The 19,631-nt window shown below is 39.5% G+C and overlaps 1 protein-coding gene and 1 non-coding gene across 2 annotated transcripts; both read right to left on the reverse strand.

Annotated features, from left to right (window-relative positions):
- Nucleotides 1-3,501: 3,501 nt before the first annotated feature.
- LOC140120646 (probable G-protein coupled receptor 148) lies at nt 3,502-5,022 on the reverse strand. Its single transcript, XM_072139604.1, has one exon. It carries the CDS (start codon nt 4,850-4,852, stop codon nt 3,818-3,820), a length of 1,035 nt encoding a protein of 344 aa, XP_071995705.1. The 5' UTR covers nt 4,853-5,022; the 3' UTR covers nt 3,502-3,817.
- A 9,548-nt stretch (nt 5,023-14,570) lies between these two features.
- On the reverse strand, nt 14,571-14,643 carry TRNAK-CUU (transfer RNA lysine (anticodon CUU)). The gene has a single exon. It is a non-coding gene; the product is annotated as a tRNA-Lys (tRNA).
- Between the last annotated feature and the right edge of the window lie 4,988 nt (nt 14,644-19,631).

Genomic DNA, 19,631 nt, shown 5'->3' on the forward strand with positions numbered 1-19,631 from the left:
ACTGCCATGGTGGTTGATACATATGTAGCTATCTGCTTCCCACTTCATTACTATTCTCTGCTTTCATTGCAACGGATAAGGAAGATATTATTGACCATATGGATTTTTTCTGCACTATTTCCCTTGTTGGTATTCTTAACAGCTGAAACATTTGATGGAAACCCTCTCCAAGCCCAAAATGTCTGTCTCATGCTGTACTTTGGCCCTAACGAGAAGAAGAATATTTTGTTGACTGTAGTCTGTGTTTTTGCAATATTGTTTTTAATGATATGTTCTGTCATGATCACGTATTTTTATGTAAAGTTATATTCTATGACCCGAAAATCAGGAATCTGGGTAAGCCGCTTCTCCAGAGCTCGAATCACTCTACTGACACACTCCATTCTTCTGAGCTTGTACATTGTTCCTGCTTTTATACTGGCAGCTGAACTCATGATGTACAAAAACAGTGTCATTAGCATAGATGCAAGAATGTGGATAGCAGCTTGTAATAATGGACTGATGATGATGATGCCACGGGCCTTATCTCCTCTCCTATATGGACTTCGTTATCGAGAGATATCTTCCACATTGAAACACTGGTTTTCTCGAAACAGAGTGAGCTCAGATTCATGTAGATGAAATATCCACCATGATATCTTCAACAGTTTAATTGCACATGTAATTTATTTATTTAGTGTTCTGTATAATGTAATAAATATAAACCATAGCATTCTATACATGGTTATTAAAAGCAATAACGCTAAATCTTAAAGGAGACATTTTAACATTACCTATCATTCCCTCCATACCACCCTGAGATACCTTCAAGTGTCTGTCTGTCTATGCACCTCAAGCTGTGTTATAGACTCTGCACTTCTCTGCATCGTCCTGCTAGAGCCCCTGCTCTCCAGACACTATCTACACAGCAGGAGAGCTGTTAACCCTGACAAAGCTGCTACAAAAGATGTTATCCTTAATGTAACAATTTCACTTCTGATTTCTGCTACTAATTCCTTGTTCCATGCTCCACCAGGTGATGCAAGCTTTGAGGCTAGTCACTACATAGATCCTATATATACGTCCGGACTATGCTGAAGTCAATGGATTTACTTGCTTTACTTGGTTTTATTGGTTTAGTTGTTAAGGGCTGCCAATTTGCCTGCGCTTCTCCTCTTCTCCGTTAACAGCATTTAATTGGGTTGTGCAGGTATATAAATATATAATTTTATATATGGTTGGGGTGGCTTAAAAATAATAAACAGCATGTACTCCCCTCTCTCTGCACTCCCATTTAGCCAAGGCCCCACCCGTTACTGCTGGGTCTCTGTTTGTATAATAATGCTGTAGAAGAGCAGCCTCTGTATACAGAGACCTAGCAGTGATGGTGGGGCCTATTTTTTGTTTATTATTTTGGGAGCCCCCCAGCCATATATAAAAATTGTACTGTACATAACTGGAAAATCCCTTTAATGATAAGCCTGACAGTAACTTCATGGACATTAAACCATAGACAGAAATAATCTGAAGCCTTTATGTTTATAACTACTGCACTGACTAATTAAAGGGAGTGTGTGCTGACCAATTTTTAAGAGGTATTCACATTATTAAAGCATTTTTAATATTGGCTCCTCAGTGAGGAAACTCCTCCAAAATATATAAATGATGGAAAAGAACTAAATTATAATTGTTTCTATAACATTCTAGAGGCAAATCATTAAAAGGAATCTGTCACTATGACTTACCTACCTGTACTAGCTGCCATGTTATGTAGGGCTATGCCCACACATACCACCTATTTTTTATCCAGCTACTCTTTCCTTAACAAATCTTGAGTTTAGAAATATACACATTAGGCTGAAGTGCTTTAGCTGAGCACCCTAGGGGTCATGCTCTACATCTCAGGAGTGATGGGAGAAGGTGTTTGACGTGTAGAGGGAACGTGTAGTTGTGGAACTAAAGCCCAGAGGTGCTATTCTAATACTTCATCCTTGTTTGCAATTTTCTAAATTGTGGCACAGAAGGCACAGCTGGAAACTAAAAACAAAGGTATGGGCGGCATATGTGGGCATAGGCCTATGTAGCATAGCAAATAGTTCAGGTTGGTATATTAAGGTAGCAAATTCTCATTAAGAGCTATGGCTCTGTTCACACTCAACATTTGGAACCAAATATCCCACAAAGGGGATTTTATAGTCCAATCTTGTGATCTGGAGGGGTCCCAATTATGATAGGCTCCAAAAAGACCTGACAAAATTCAAGGATTACGAATACGTGAATCCTGTCATGGCATAGTAAATCATAATGTAACATTCATATACAGAGTAAGATAAAAAAGTAGCAGGGAGTAAAAAAAATAACACAGCTGTCCAACTGCATAGAAGCTTTATATTTATTTTACTATTTGATTTTTAACAGATTAACAGCAATGTTGATATTAACATAGAAACACAGATCTATCAATGACTCTTGTCTTGCAGCTATTCCAGCTCCACCAATCTGACATCATACAAGTCTGTTTTGAGTCTGCACAGAGACTTACAAGGGGTCCTAAACTGTAGACAATACGTGTGCTACTGTATGATGCCCCCTATAACAGATATAGGGAGAATACATGTATACAGTATCTAATGGAACAGGGTATAGTTTTCCCATCAGATTTGTTCCAAAAAATCTGAATCGTTCTAACTTGATAGTAAAATAATTTCTTATATGTACTCAGCACATCAAAATAACACATTCTCTAATTCTCTAATTTTTATTAATAAAAATTCAGCATTTCACAGATATAAGTCCAACCTGTCTCTATCAGTCCTGCAGTACACAATTTCAGTTGCCCTTAGATCTGACCCCCTAACTTCAGACTTAGGGTCGGGGAAGCCATCTTGAATTTTGTGTGATCGATGACATTTCTGTGTCTTGTGCCTGTAGCTATATCCCCTGCAGTCCTTGAAATGTGAGAATTTTCTTTCCTGGGAAAACCCCTTTGATGTCTAAGCTATACAGAATGTACATTCATTAGGATTCTCTAAATAAAACTAATAACAGTGATGACACTAATGTATACATTATAATATGACTTTGGAAAGAGGCCAAATGTACTTAATGAGGAACTTAAAGGGATTTTCCCACTTCAGCAAATTATTGTTATTGTTTGCATGATGAAAAATAATACAATTTTCCAATATACTTTCAGTATCAATTCCTTACGGTTTTCGAGATCTCTGCTTGCTGTCCTTCTATAGAAAGCTTCATTTTTTACTTCCAGTGGATAGAACTCTGACCATCGTCACACAGGTGCACAGCTCGTTATATCACAGAGAGTAATCAGAGCCGTGTGATATAACGAGCCGTGCACCTGTGTGACCATGGTCAGATTTCTGTCCACTGGGAATAAACAATAAAGCTTTCTATGGCAGAACAGCAAGCAGAGATCTAGAAAACCATGAGGAATCAATATAGAAAATATATTAGACATTTGTATAACTTTTCATTATTGAAACAATATCTATTACTTGCTGAAATGGGAATACCCCTTTAACTCTAACTTTTTGCTACTCCACTTTCTTATTTTTTTCTTATTAGTAGGCAAAATATGGGTAACCCCCATTCCGACCACTGCACTATATTATTCATTCACACCATTATTCCTTGTATATGAAGCAAAAAACTGAGATTCCTACAGAGCCCGAGTCATTCTGGATCCAGTGATACGTCTTTAAATTCCTTGATACAGGTGTCGATTTTAATGTTCAAAAAGCAGGATGTAATTTGTAGTGTGAATATACATTTATAAAGTTATAGTAGAGTAGAGCTGCAACTGAATCCCCAGTAATCCTCAAGTATATCTGTTACCAGGTGCTCCAAGACTTTGTCGCTTAAATTTGCAGAACAACTTGAGAGATCGATATATCTCCCTATATCTGAACCCATACAAGTATGGAGACACACCCTTTGGCAGAACTATCAGGACATTACAGATGGTCAGTGTGATCTGCATTCCTGTGTTTAGATCTATAACCTCATTAATGTAAAGTAACGATTCTGCCAACAGAAGAAGAAGGGGACAGAAGTAGGACCCTAGTATAATGTGGTGCATCAGGAACGTGACACTCGCCCTGGAAGATACGCCCTTCCACAAACCACTTTCTCTGGTCTTGTAACAAAGGAAAATATAGCAGCACAAAATCATTGAAAAGCATAAAATGAAGGCAATAATAAAAAAAATATGGCACAGTCGAATAGCCTTGTCGCCGTGCAATGTCATAAGAAGTATGACTGGAAGGGAACACATATCATATTGGCATGGGACAGGTTCTTGAGTAAAGTACAAGACCGAAAACAAGATTCCAGCAAAGAGGCATGAGGAGAACCATAGCAAGACAATCAATTTTTTGGTTCTTGAAGGAGGTAGAAGGATCAAGTAATGTAGAGGCCACAGAATGGCCAAGTATGTGTCTACCACCATTCCAACTGCTGTGAGGACTCCACCACCATAGGTTGCCGCCAGTGCGAAAAGAAGCAGTACACACATGTGTCTTGGGATGTGTATGTTAATCATGTTACATACACTGCTCATTGTGTACAAAAACAGATACACCAAATCTGAAGCCAGAGCATTTGCAACGAGCAGGAATCGAGTTTCTTGACGGAGGCTGAAGTTGGAAATAATGGAGAACAGAATCGGAGGTGTGACAAAAATGGCAGCTATAAAGCAGATGGTGGTTGGAAGCACGAACATCTTCATTTCTGGCTGAAAGGGAAATAATAAGAATTCTACATGAAACTGCTGAGACAGGCTGACCACATTTTGGGAGAAATTGTCCACATCTCTTTGGGACATCAGTGACACAGAGCAGCTCGAAGAGTTCATCTCAGTTCTTTGGATCCTGGTGTCCTCCAGGTTAACAACGTCACTCAGATGAAAGCGGACCTCCCAAAATCCAGATTCTTGCCACAAAGATCCTCCCGGTGTTTAGGTTGGCTGAATCCATGTTCCCAAAAACAGAAATCCGATAGCAGCGTGCTTCTACTTATTGCTTTATGTCTCTGTCTGTTCCACCACCACAGTGAAGCAACAGATGGGATATCCGCTTGACCAAGCACATCACTGAGTGTATATAGAACAAGACGTGTATGCGCAGTCGTAATCCTAAACTGAAACTTGGAGCGGTTTGTGGTCATGGATTATTGATTGTATCCACTGCAGCTGCCATCATAATATCTCATGATAAGAAGAACGTATGTAGAAGTAGAGAAGTTGGATATCCAAGTGCCGGACATAAGTAAATGTTTTCAGCTCATAATCAGTTGAAATGAAGCGTAACGTGTGTCCTTTTTACCAAGATAATGCAGCGATTCTCAGTGTATGTTATCTTTGCGTTCAGCGCCAGATGACTATATGTGCTGAGCAAATAGAGAAAAACACATCTGTTCCTCCTGTTACATAAACCTTCTAATTTGCTCATGGAAAACTGTATTTAAGAAGAATTTATTTGATAGTGAACAGAGGTTTAAACCTTTTGGAACCTGTATTTATCTGAATATTTTCTATGCTCTTCCTTTTATAGAAACGTGTTCCATTTCCATTTTTTTGTAATACCAGGATAATGGAGTTTTGTAGGAACAAGAATAATCAGTGAAATGGATGAAGATATCTTTTAGGAAATTTGTAGAGGAAATAGTCTAAGGGGTTGTCAGTGTATGTGATCGGTGTACCACTTACTCCCCTTTCATTCTTTGATTCCTTAGGTGCATCTAAGGGGATTAAAGGGGTTATCCAGGTTTTAAAAATGACTGAGGGCAGTGCTGGGGTGGGCTATTTAAACATAATAAACATGTACTCACCTCGTCCGGCACTGCCAATGTCCCGCGCCGCGGCCGGTCTTCTCTGTGCGCCGGTTTCATTACAAGGGCGCACAGGGAGCTTCCGGCCGTCCGGAAGCTCCCATCCGACACCATCTCCCAGCGCTTACAACGCTGACAAATAGGGACGGATGGGAGGAGCCGGCCACATCGCAGACCGCTGTTTATTATGTTTAAATAGCCCTCCCCAGCCTGGCCCTCACTAGTTTTTAAAACCTGGATAACCCCTTTAAGGGGTATAATGATCTAAAGGGCCAGGATTAGTGGTTTCTCTGATTCCTGTCTTCATAGAAAGAACCCTTATATCACTCCCAGCTGTTGTGCCCAGTGCCCTCTGAATCACCCTAATCTTAATATACGTACAGTGGGTACATAAAGTATTCAGCCAGCTTTAAAGTTTTCACTCTTTGTTTCAGTGCAGCCAATTGGTAAGATCAAAAAAGGTATTTTTGCACATTAATGTCCACTCTGTCCCCATCTTGACACTAAAAAACCTGAAAAATGGATATTTTATCTCCACACATCCGCTTAGAATTAACACCAAAAAGTTTTATCTTCGTCGCATCAGAGAACCTTATTTCTCATAGTCTAGGAGGCATTTATAGGTTTTTTTTATTCAAACTGTATGCAAATTTAACAATTTACCAAAAACATCTACCATACATTTTTGGGTTTTTTTCCTGTCAAGATGGGGTGCAGATTGTATATCAATGAGCAAAAAAAAAACATGTGAAATGTTATTAACCAATGCTATCCTTTGTACTATTGTAAAGCAAGCTGGAAGCTGATTGGAGAGTGCTGCAACCTCACTACGGGAGTATAAAAACCCCTTGTGGGCAGGTGCACATGGTCAGTCAGGTCAGTCCTGCAGAGTCAGCAAAGCAAGCACAGGATAGTGCACATGGCTGTGTCACATTGCCAGGAAGCAACTGCCTGACACCTTGGGCAAGTCAGGAGACTAAGCCCCAGAGCAGAGGTTCATCACCAGGACTCGGCTCTATCTACCAGCCCAGTCTGAAGTTGCTACCAGGCTGTGAGCAACCCTTTTTGCGGGCCAGCTATATCCTACCAGCTTTCCAGTCTGCTGAATACTGCTGCTTATGTTGGTGCCCAAGGCCGCATAAGCCAGCCACTCCGGTATTCTGGGCCCCAGGTCTACATCCACCGAAAAAAGGCCAGGCCCCAGTGGGGGATGTTGAACCTCCATATAAGGCAATCTATGGAGAACTCTTTAAATGGCCCTGGAAAAGTCACCAGAGTCATTTAAATGGATAAACCCTGCACCCCAGTACTAGCATGCTGGTGGTGTAAGGTGCCACCAAGGTGGATCGTCACTATTCGATGACATCATTGGGAGTGTCGATTCTCCCCAAAATGTCAGCGTGCACGGGGCAGGAGTAATTTAGATGCCATAGTGGCCAGTGGCATTTAAACAGTTAAAGTGGTTGGCCACTATACGTCATGTTTTTTGTAATGTCTAGTGTGTAGCGCTCTACAAATCTCTTTCTGTAATAAACCCCACCCCTTATCTCAACCCCCTAGTATGCCCATACAGTATAATACCCTAGTAACCCCCTCTCTGCTTCCCTTCCTTATTATGCCCATTATCTGATCCGCCTTTTATTGTGCATCTTTATCTGTGCAAGCCCCATTCACTGTGCTCTTGCTCTCTGCTCCCGTTCCTTACTATGAACCCGCTCCATGCTCCCCCTTTTATTGTGCCTCTCTCTCTGCTCCATTGTTTTTGCCCCTCCTTTTGCTTCTCTGTCTTATTGTGCACCCTCTACCTACTTCCTATTGTGCATCTTTCTCTGCCCCCCTTCATTATGCCCCATTCTCAGCTCCCCATCTCACTATGTCCCCTCTTTTGTTGATTAAAAAGAAATAAACAGTAGTCACCTTTCCTCATTCCTGTGCTGCAGTCATGCCTCTTCCTCCTCATCTGTACTACATCGACGCTCGGCAGGCGCATAGTGATGACATCAATGCGCCTGCCAGGCTCTGCTGCATACAGACACGGCAGAGACCCAGATGTCATGGAGAGAGCTGACAGCTCCATGTATTACTATAGTTATAGGAGTTGATGTCGGGAAACACCTTCCGTCTGACAGGACATCAGGACAGGGCTTGAAATCTGAGACTTCTCCGATGGATCTGGGACAGTTGGGAGGTATGGTGTAAGTGTGGGGTGCAAAATATTAGGTAATTTACCAATATACATTTATTAATGTTTCTGCACCATTTCATTGATATGTAAATTGTAGCCTCCTGTCTTGCACCTCATCAGCCAGATATTCATAACCATAAAATGACTGTAGATAGAGAGTCACGTGATCTCTATGACCTCCCAAGACCTTGATGTTATATTCATGAATTCTATCATAAGATCCTGGCAGGGCAATTGATTCCCCTGGTACCTGAGTGGCTGGCTTGATGTGCGGCCTAGCACTAATAGTGTCACTGGCAGCTTAGTCTAGATGAACTAGCCTCTTCCACAGATGCAAGTAGAAGAGGAGACCGCAATATGATGGAAGGTTCCCCATAAGGCACTTCCGGTGTACATGTGGTGAAGAGATCCCCAGGCAGATGGTGAAGGGGAGGCCTGTGATGTTAGCGACATCCAGGGATCACATGTGGAGACAGAGCTTATGAACATAAAAACCCACAGTCTCTTGATTCACAGACTCCAATACAAGAACAGGTAATAGGTGTATGTAGAAAGGTTCTTCCTGTTCCACGAGGCAGGTGGTGGTTGGATGCACTCAAAACATACTGTAAAAGGATCTCAGAAGCTCAGTAAACGTGTCCCTTAGGGCCCTCCACACTTAAATAGTGTGTCCAAATAGTAAATGCAAACTCAGCAAGAGTCCCAATCGTGGATTCAAATTAGTACCATTAGAAACTAAGAAAGGCTAAGAAAGTAACCCAAAGTATATATTAAGTTATTACAACACTCCACTTCTCTGTTTTGCCCACAAGTAGGCAGCCATATTGCAGGTAGGGGATGTCAAGCAGGGCGGAAGCCATGGATAGTATCCTTGTGGTGTGACATCTGTTGTGATGTTAGTATTACTGAGCAGCTTATCATTGTACTGTGATATCAGTGTCTTTATTATCCTGATACTGTGACATTAATGTTAATCACTTTATTTATTATCCCTGTCATGAGACATCCTGTGACTTCCCTCTACTATCCCTGTACTGTGACATTACTGGGGTATTATCTCTGTATTGTGTTTGTTATTCTTGTACAGTGTATTTTATCTCTCTACTCAGGGCAGTCATGTTTAGTAAAGTGGCCAATATATTAAATGTTGCATCACAAATCGTCCTCCTTACTTAAACCCCTTAAGGACCTAGATTATTTTCACCCTAAAGACCCAGCCCGATTTTCCAAATCTGCCATGTGTCACTATATGTGATTCTAACTTTAGAACGCTTTAACTTACCAAGATGACTTTTAGATGTTGTACTTCACCTTAGGCTACATTCACACGAACGTTGGCACCCGGGAGAGGAGGAGGGGGTGAGCACCGCCACTGCGCCCCTCTCTATAGCGATGTTTGGAGCACGTGTGCTGCACTGTACCGCACCCTTATGGCGCTGTGAGCCCATTGCTGTCTATGGGGGGCGTATATACCGTGTATATATGTGGGCCGTATACATGTCCCCTCACACGGCCGTGTCAATGTAGCCTTAGCTGTATATATTGATTGAAATGTTTTGCATTTATTTATGAAAAAATTTAAATTTGGCGAACATTTTGAAAAATTAGACATTTTCTAAATTTCGAAATGTTATTCTCATCATACACTTAGTCTAACCTCCCAAATAGGTTACTAACTAACACTAACCATAGGTCTGCTTTATGTTGCCCTAATTTTTTATGTTATTTTATTTTATTACGATGTTAGGAGGCTTACAGTTCAATCAGCAATGTTCCAAATTTTCACAAAAAAGTTTAAGATTCAATTATTTTAGTGGCCTATTCATATTTATAGGGGTATACGTTCTATTTATTAGAAACTCCCCACAAATTACCACATTTTTAATTTGCAATCCTCAAAGTATTCAGCCCTTGTTAAGCTTCTTAACCGTTTAAGTATCGAACATGAAGTGAAACAATATGGAGATTCCATATGGAATTTTCAAATTTTGACAATATAATGTTTATTTAGCCATAAAATTTATATATTCATGCAGGATAGAATGAGAAAACACATCTCAGATTTTGTTGTGCAATTTCTCCCCACATGTGGATATAAACCACTTTATCGGCCCATAAAAGAGCGCAGAAGAGTAGGACGCCATCACGCTTTTGGAGGGTAAATTTTGCTGAAGCAAGTTACAGGTGCTATGTGGCATTTGCTGATTTTTTCACTTTTACTTTTTTTAAAAATATGCCGTAGCATGGATATCATGTTATGTATGTTCTATTGGTCAGTACGATTACAGCAATAACCCATTTATGTAGCTTTTATGTTTGAATAATTCTGCAGAATAGAAAAGCATTTGGAGAGAAAAATCCCTTGCTTTTGGATCTCCATCTTCTAAGTGTTGTAATATTTAGATTTGTTGTTGTTGATTGAGCTGCTTAGGGTTTATTTTTTGCGGAATGAGTTGTACTTCATATTGGTATCATTCTAGTTTAAATGTGACATTTTGATCAGTTCGTATTGCTTTTTTGTTTGGTTGGATGCGGTATTCACGGTACACGGTACAGGTTCAGGGTTGTTAAGGACGTGGCGATATATATGTGTGAATTGTGTGGTGATTTTATAATATATGGGGCAATTAGGAGACTTTAATCATTTTTTAAATTTTATTCTTTTATTTGTAAACATTTTTATCACTTAAATTTTTTACCTCCCCGGTCTGGGACGTGAGCTAGTGATCATCTGTGGAATTTAGCCACACTGCAGGTGTGAAGAGTACTGTACACTGCAGGTTATTTGTCACAGTATTAGCAATGGTAGGTAGATAAGAATGAAAAAATCCATCAAGTCCAACCTATAATATGACATTGTTAAAACAGAAGAATGCAAAAGAAACCCTACAAGGCTGATGCTAATTGGTCCAAATTTCCTTTTTCTTGCTTCCTTTTTATTTCCATAAAATATGATATGTTTGTCCCCAAGAAAGGCGTCCAGGTCTCTTTAAACATTTAAAGATGATCAGCCAGAACAACATCCTGGCGCCTCCATGTTTGTCAAGCTGCTCCACATGTTTGGGTTTATGAGGGTCTTCTATACAAGAATTCACAGGGGTAAATATAATTAAAGGGCTAATCCCATTACAGCAAATTAATATTATTATTATTGTATGATAAAAAGTTACACAAATTTCCAATATACAATTTACTTTCTGTATCAATTCCTGCTGGTTTTCTAGATCTCTGCTTGCTGTCATTCTATATTAAAGGATATCTACCACCAGGGCCGATTCTAGCTTTTTTGCTGCCTGAGGCGAAAACTGAAATGCTGCCCCCACCCCTAAAAAAAATAATAAAATCCTAGCCCTGATCCCCTTCTGTATTCAGCCCACTGAATTTACATACGCAACTTAACACTAGTACTGTTGCATTGTTACACAGCACTAGTATACAGGGGCGGGTCTTGGCCCGATCGCGTATACGTTTCTATGAAAACGCATGTGATCGGTAACCAGAACCCAGTGTCTTGCAATAAAACAATACAAGACACCGGGTTCTGATTGCTTACTGCTGCAAAAATTGTTATTATTTCAATGCTTCTACCCCAGAAACTGGCATAAATTAAATAGCATTTACACTAAAAGTACATAAATATGAAACACATTCTATATGTACACACTAATATATATATATATATATATATATATATATGTATATATGTATATATACATACACATCTATACATACATCAGCCGTATATATGAAATACACCACTACTCCTATAATGAATCATAACTTACACTTCTTCTTCAGAGGATCTTGCTGGTACATCAGCAGGTGGTAGATGGAGGAGGCAAAAGAGAAACTGAGGGGGTCAAATGCTGACCAAAATAAGCAAGCAGGAGGAGCATACACCGCATCACATACAGCATCATACACACAGCATCACATACAGCAGGCAGCAGCATACACACCGCATCACATACAGCATCATACACACAGCATCACATACAGCAGGCAGCAGCATACACACCACATCACACACAGCATATGCATGCAGCATATACACAGAATACACACAGCATCACATACACACAGCATACACATGCAGCGCATACACAGTATATACATGTAGCATACCTGTAGCTTACACAACAGAAACATGGACACAGCATATAAACAGCAGGCATCCAGCAGCATACACATAGCTGCTGATGAAGTGGGCTGAGTTTGCTAATCAGAGCTTCTGCAGCAGGAGCAGAGAGCTCAGCAGATGATCCTGTGCCGCCTGCGTCCTCCATACAGCAGCGCAACTGTGAGGAATCTTGGCAGCGGCAGGTTCGTACTGCTTGTGGGTGATTTGGGCGAGTGCCCAAATCTCCTACAGCTGTTTTGCCGCCTGCCTCAGGGCTCTGCATCTGCCGCCTGAGGCGAAATTTTCATCCCGCCTCATGGCAGATGTGGCCCTGTCTACCACCATGATCAAGAAAATTAAGCCAAGCAAACTGATATATTGCTGTGTCTCCCCTCTGGCAGGATCTATTCTTCTTTTAGATTTTTATGCACTGGTTTTTACACAAAAAGGCTTTTAAAAACTATGCAAATAAGCCTGAGGGGCTCTGGGCTCCATAGGTGTTAATGGAACCTGAAGCACCTCAGGCTCATTTGCATAATTTATTAAAGCCTTTTTTTTTTCTTACAAGCAAGGGCATAAGAAGCTTAAAGAAATACGGTTCCTTCCAGAGGGGGGCACACACCACTATGTCAGTGTGCTTGGCTTACCGCACTTTAAGCATCTGTGCTTATTTCCAGTAGGCATAAATCTGACCATGGTCACACAGGTGCGCGGCTCATTATAACCCACAACAACTCTGATTATTCCCTGTGATGTTATGAGCCGTGCACCTGTGTGACCATGGTCAGATTCCTGTCCACTGGAAGTAAACATAGAAGCTTTCTATAGAATGACAACAAGCAGAGATCTAGAAAACTGTGACGAATTGATACAGAAAGTATATTGGAAAATTGTATAACTTTGCATCATATAAACAATAGCATAAATTTGATGTAATGGGATTAGCCCTTTAAACTCATCTGATCCTACTTGTAACTGTAGGTCTCTACTCCCCCTATATTCTCTCTCCCACTTTATATTATTCAGAACACCCTATGAGAGAATAGCACCAGACATAAAAGAAGGTACCAAGGTTTTTTCTTGCAGCTTTTAACATGAGTTTTTCTGTTTCAGGTGTCTGGGGAAATGGAAAGATATACATTTTTTGAATTTCTAGTTTTTAATGATAATTTTTAAATAATATTTTTTGTTTATCTTAACATAATTGAGGTCGTTGGTTGTTGTGAATGAACAGAAGTTAATGGAATTTGGGATGGTATCATATTTATGAAAAAAGTTAACCAAATAAAAATAAGTAAAATAATACACTGACATATATAATGGATTCAACAGGCAACTGGAATAATTGCGACACCTAGTGGTCACTTTTGAAACTACATAATTTATTTAAAAAATACATCAGATGCAGAAACACTTTTGGGGAAGACATGATGGGCTGCATTGAGAGGCAGTATATGATTAAAGAGCCACAATAGGGGGAGGGGTGCCAAAATTGGGGGCATGAAGGGGCACATACTATCGACTTACTGGGCGACAGTGTAGAGGGCATTATATAGTGTGTGTATTGCAATGGGAAGCGAACCGACCAGTCCATGCAATATCTTAACGAATTTCCTCCTCTATCAAATGTTTTTTTCTATGTTCCTGATGTAGCTCGGTGGTTTACTTCTAAATCATGTTTAACTATTGTTGTTGGCTTTGTCAATTATGATAATACCAGACATGGAAAGGTTTTACAACTTTTGCAAAAAGTTGTGCACAGTTTGATAAATATTTTTGCAGATTTGAAGCCAAAATGGTGACTAGTTTAAAAATGACAGCACATCTAGAAGCAAATCTGATCAATCAAATGTTATTATGTCATAAAAGTGAGCCTCCTTCTGTAGTATTAATAAATAAGATAGAGAAAAACTGGAAAAGCTTTTATTGGGTTTGGATCATACAATAAGCATAGATTTACAAGTCGCTCAATTAAAATCATATTTAATATAAAAATTTACATCTGTTACGTATATTATAATGATACATTCCGCTGATGAATACATTCACTGAGGATCTACCATGGCTTACATTGAATATAATTCATTTGTCTGAATAAACACAACAAAAATATCTAAATCTTTTTTTGGTAAATACATTTTTTAAGAATTTTCTACAAAACCAAAGCAGATAACCTGCCACATGTATCTTCTTGTATCACTCACTGCTGATTGGATGGAGCAAAAAGTGAAATTGTACTTTTTTAAATTCTTGTTCATTTATAATAAACATCTAAATATGATGAAAACATGTTGTAAGTGATTCTTTAAATATGTAGTCTTTCTTAAATCATAGTTTATACAGTTGAAAAAAAGACACATGTCCATCAAGTTCAACCAAGGAAGGGAAGGAATTGGATGAGGAAGGGATTTAGGGGAAATATATATTTCTATAAAGATCCGCCCAACGTGGGGCTCGAACCCACAACCCTGAGATTAAGAATCTCATGCTCTACCGACTGAGCGAGCCGGGCTTCCTCTCTCCGGACTCTTAATCTCAGGGTTCGAGCCCCACGTTGGGCGGATATATTTCTATAAGTCTGAAACTGCCTTCACATTTCAGTAAAAAACTGCATCCAAATGTTGTCCCTGCTTGTTCAGGGTCTGGACAGTGCACACTCTGCAGATTAACATTGTGGGAAGTTCAGTCTTTACACAGACACTTTCCAGAAGTCCAATGTACAGTCATGTGCAATAAAACACCCTGTATAAAGGTCCTTTATTTGGTAATATATCTCGACTGAGGATTAAATGGGGCTTTGCCAAGATTTTAATTGATCACTCATCCACAGAATATGGGATAAATGTCAGCCACTGAGACAACTGCAGCCACTGAGACAATTCCTCAACATTTTGAATGGAACAGTGATCAAGTGTGATCCATACTGCATTCAAGAGATAAAGGACCCTTATTCTTGAGAACAATGTGGGTAACTGAGATCAGAATCCAAAAATTTGTATCATCAGTCAAACACTCGAAAAAAAATTTAAATACCACAGGGTTCCTCTCAGAAAGTGCTCTGATCACTTGATCCTGCTCTCATTCTAATTTCCTATTACTGAGATGTAATAAAGTAATGCAATAAAGGGTGTAGAGACCCTCTGTTTGCTATTGTTTCTGTTCATTTACATCACATATGTCTTTGTATATTGTTAATATATGTATATTGAATATTCTTTTTTCCCCGAATAGTAAAAAATTAAAATTTACATGGATTGTCCTTACTTTTTTTTTACAAAAAAAAGTGACCAAAAAGTGCAAAATCATGCTGTACACAACTAACTGTTCTGGTAAAGTTCTGGTATTTGGCTCTAACCAGCAGCAATGACAAATAGGATTGAAAATACAACTATTATATTATATACACCCTAGGATGGATAAAAGATTTGTAAAGCAGTACATTATCAAGTTACAATATACAGGCAGTCCCCGGGTTATATACAAGATAGGTTCTGTGGGTTTGTTCTTAAGTTTAATTTGTATGTAAGTTGGAACTGTATACTTTATAATTGTAACCCCAGGCAAAAAAAATTTTGGTCTCTGTAACTATTTGAATTAAAAAATATTGGGTTGTCATAAGAACCAGGATTAACAATACATATTAATTACATCATTGATAACTATTATAGCTGATTATTGTAGCCTAGGACTAAAATACAGTAAATTACCAACATCCAGAGGTCTGTTTGTAACTAGGGGTCGTCTGTAGGTCGGGTGTTCTTAAGTAGGGGACCGCCCGAATTTAGCTTATATTTACATATGTATAGATGTATGAGGCACAAGAAAATGTATATAGCGAGAATTATTCTCATCTTCCTAAAATTTGCAAATACTCTACATTTAAAGCATATACATATACTGTATAATATACGGTGCAAAAGGCAAGCGCTTAGCAAGCATGTAAGAAGACAATATAATATATATACTGTATGTGCGATACACATCTGATAATGTTGTGTGTGTCTGTATTATGGTTGTACTATCCTCAGTTGTACTGTGCATCAGAGAACCTTCGATATGTATCATATCTATCAGTGACCACTTTATTAGGGAAAGCTTATTAGGACATTCCTTATTCCCCATTTTCAGGATCACACGGTCCATTCACTGAAATCTGGCGATTGAAGAGGTGGTGTAGCTGTAAACTCTAAAAAAAACTCTTTAGCAATGACTAGGGGGCCTGATCCAGGATATCAGACACTACAATACAATCATATTACTGTATTATATCATTGTGACATCCTAATATTCTGATTGATCATTTTTGGTGGACAATGATGGTAGCATTGGGGGCTACTCAGAGGGTCTGACCCTGTAGCCATTGTCTGTACCATATAAGCTGCCATTGTGTTATCTGTCGCTGCTGGCTTCTGTTATGATTGGATCAACTCAACATTTGGTCCCTGTACAATCACATTGATTTCACTGTAAATCCTGTTGCCTGTAACTACAGGCATTCCACGTTGTAAAGGTACATCACTGTAAATCATTAAGGGGTTTTTCAAGTTATTAATTAAAACAGAAGAAATCAATGGAGAAAGCTAGAAACCCCATAATAATAATAACCCACACCTCCTACTTCTCTCAGTCCTTCCGGCAGAGATACCTGTACATGGCAGCAGCAGGGAGGTGCTTGTATACACACATTATCGATGCTGAAGCCAATGGCTGCTCTGTGCAGCGCTGTATACTGATGACGCCAGTTATTATTCTATATAGATGGGCAAGATAGCCATAATTTTATTTAATTTATTTTATTTAATTTTATTTATATATATAGCCACATTTCATTATAACTTGGAAAACTTTTTTTAAAGGGAACCTTTCTTCTTTCCCCTACAGAATCTTGGACTGACACAAGTAAGGCTAAAAGATTTGGGACTCTAAACCTCATTTACATGAGGACATGCTGGTGGCTTGGGGGCCTTCAGCCTACTGACAAGTTGCCTTTAAAGAACATCTACCACCAGATTACTGATGGTGGACTGTCCTTACAAGCATGCTCATTACCTCCAGGGGATGAGGGCACTGTTTTTGGATAGTTACAGAACATCAGTACTCCAGAGAAAAGATTGTAATAAAATATGTAACTGAGCCTGAGACACCCAGGCTCTCCTCACCTGAGAGCCTCATGGCTCCACCATTCAGTAATTATGCACCCCCACCACTCAATATTAACCCCACAGTCCCAGCTGGTGATGTCAGCCTGCTGACTGCAAATCTTGCTCATGCACGAAAAACACCTTCCATGCGTAGACCGAAGTTTACTAGTATGGCTGCACAAGGAATGAGTTCTTGCGCACGCGCAAGACTTGCAGACGGCCGGCATTACTGGCTGTCTGCGGGCTGTGGCCGGGACAGAGGGGTGAATATTGAGCGTTGAGGGCGTGCATAATTTGTGAAAGGCTGAGCCATGAGGCGATCAGCCTGACCGCCTATGGGTCATTTACATATTTTTATTTTCTGTATTGTAAGGACAGTCTACTATCAGTAATCTGGTGGTAGATGTCCTTTAAAATTGGTATTACTAATTCTGTGATAAAAGTTCTTCAGATCCCATTTCTGTGGCTTGCTATGGCATTTGATTTATACTATACACCTACCTAATAAAGTGACCACTGAAATTCTAGATGATACAACAGTAAGGTATAAAATGTTACAAAGTGTTTGCATGGAAGCGTGTCGGTAGAGATTGGAGAGTCTCCAGGGAAAGAATAGGTTTACATCCACATTCACTCCTGTTATATAATATCTTATAGTAGTACATATAAAAGTAAACAAACTTCAGTGTGCAATGTGGCTAAAAAAATAATAAAAAAAACAAAACAAAAATGTCAACTACTCAGTATTTCTACTCCAAAGAGATTTAGATATCAAAATTTCTATTACAAAAGATGAGTTGTTGAAGGCATCACTTCATACTACAATTAAAATCTTAGATTATAGATCAATATTGAGTAGGGAACATTTAGGCACGATAACTTATTTACAGTGTTCAAAACTATGGTACAGAAATGACATTTTTCATGCAAGAAAGGCCCCAATCCCTCCCACAAAAACCCATCCGCTCTCGCTCACTTTCGAAAATGAAAATGGAAATATTAAAGTGACAAAGTGGGAAAAGCTAAAGATACAGCTATTGTCTACAGTAGCAGTGCCCATCCCAGCCCAAACGTCTTACATACATGGTCTGTGCTAAAACGGGGATCCACAGGTGTTTTCTTGCAGGCCACGTCTTTGGGGCTGAGTTGGGCAGCACCGTGCAATAATTGGATCAGCTCTTGAATCCATCTCTGTCTTTATTATGCATCTACAGAGGTTGACATATCTTCTCAGATTCTCATATGCTCCACTTCTTGTTTTTTGTAATTAATAACCCTGCAAGAGAAGAGACTATTTTAATTCATCCTTATTGATTTACATTGATCTTTTTATTGACTCTCTAGGATAGTCTAATGATACATATCAATGTTCCAGATTCCAAAATGAAGACTATTTCTGGGATAAACATATTTATGAACTATTCTTAAGTTAAAGGGAACCTGTCACCAGGAGACCCATTTTTAGCACTCCCCCAGTCCCCACAGAGCATAGTACATACGCTGCCAAAGTGTTTTTGTATTAAAAATTGGTTTTACAGAAAAAAAGATATGTTATATTGTACCTTTCATTAGTATCTGCTGTGTGACTAGGCAGGTGCCAAATGGGAGTGTCTGGAAAGGAGCAGTTCCCCCCCACCCTTGAGGAACAGCTACTCCATGCGACCTTTTCAAATATATGAAAACACCCATCACTGGGCTTAGCGACGCCCCCTGTTCCTCTACAGCCAATCCCGAGTGTGGGGAGTTATTCATATATTTGAAAAGGTCACATGTTTCCCAAGGGTGGGGGGGAAACTGCTCCTTTCCAGCCCCTCCCATTGGGCAACTGCCTAGTCACACAGCAGATGCTAATGAAAGGTACAATATAACAGATCTTTTTTTCTGTAAAACCAATTTTTCATACAAAAACACTTTGTCAGTGTATGTACTATGCTCTGTGGGGACTGGGGGAAGGCTAAAAATGGGTCTCCTAGTGACAGGTTCCCTTTAAGGTCAACATTATTAGAGGGTGAAAAACCAGAAACAGAAGCAGAGGGTGCAAAACTAAAATCTGAAAACTTTGTACATTGCATAGTGGTGGTTAGGGGTTACTGTAGGCTTGGCTCCCATGGGAATGAACAAGAGCTGAGCCTGCAGTAATACTGCATGGCCACTATAATGTCTGCTCAATACAGGCAGTCCCTGGGTTACGCACAGGATAGGTTCTGTAGGTTTGTTCTCAAGTTGAATTTGTATGTAAGTCAGAACTGTATATTTTATAATTGTTACTGCAGACAAATCTTTTTGGTCTCTGTGCCAACTGGATTTTAAAAATGTTGGGTTGTCATAAGAACCAGGTGTAACAATAAAGCTTAATCAC

This window comes from Engystomops pustulosus, chromosome 3 (genome assembly GCF_040894005.1).
Source record: "Engystomops pustulosus chromosome 3, aEngPut4.maternal, whole genome shotgun sequence".
Lineage (NCBI taxonomy): Eukaryota > Metazoa > Chordata > Amphibia > Anura > Leptodactylidae > Engystomops > Engystomops pustulosus.

What these genes read in the sequence shown, in the direction of transcription:
- LOC140120646 (XM_072139604.1), bottom strand. Translation starts at nt 4,852, where the DNA reads ATGAACTCTTCGAGCTGCTCTGTGTCACTGATGTCCCAAAGAGATGTG.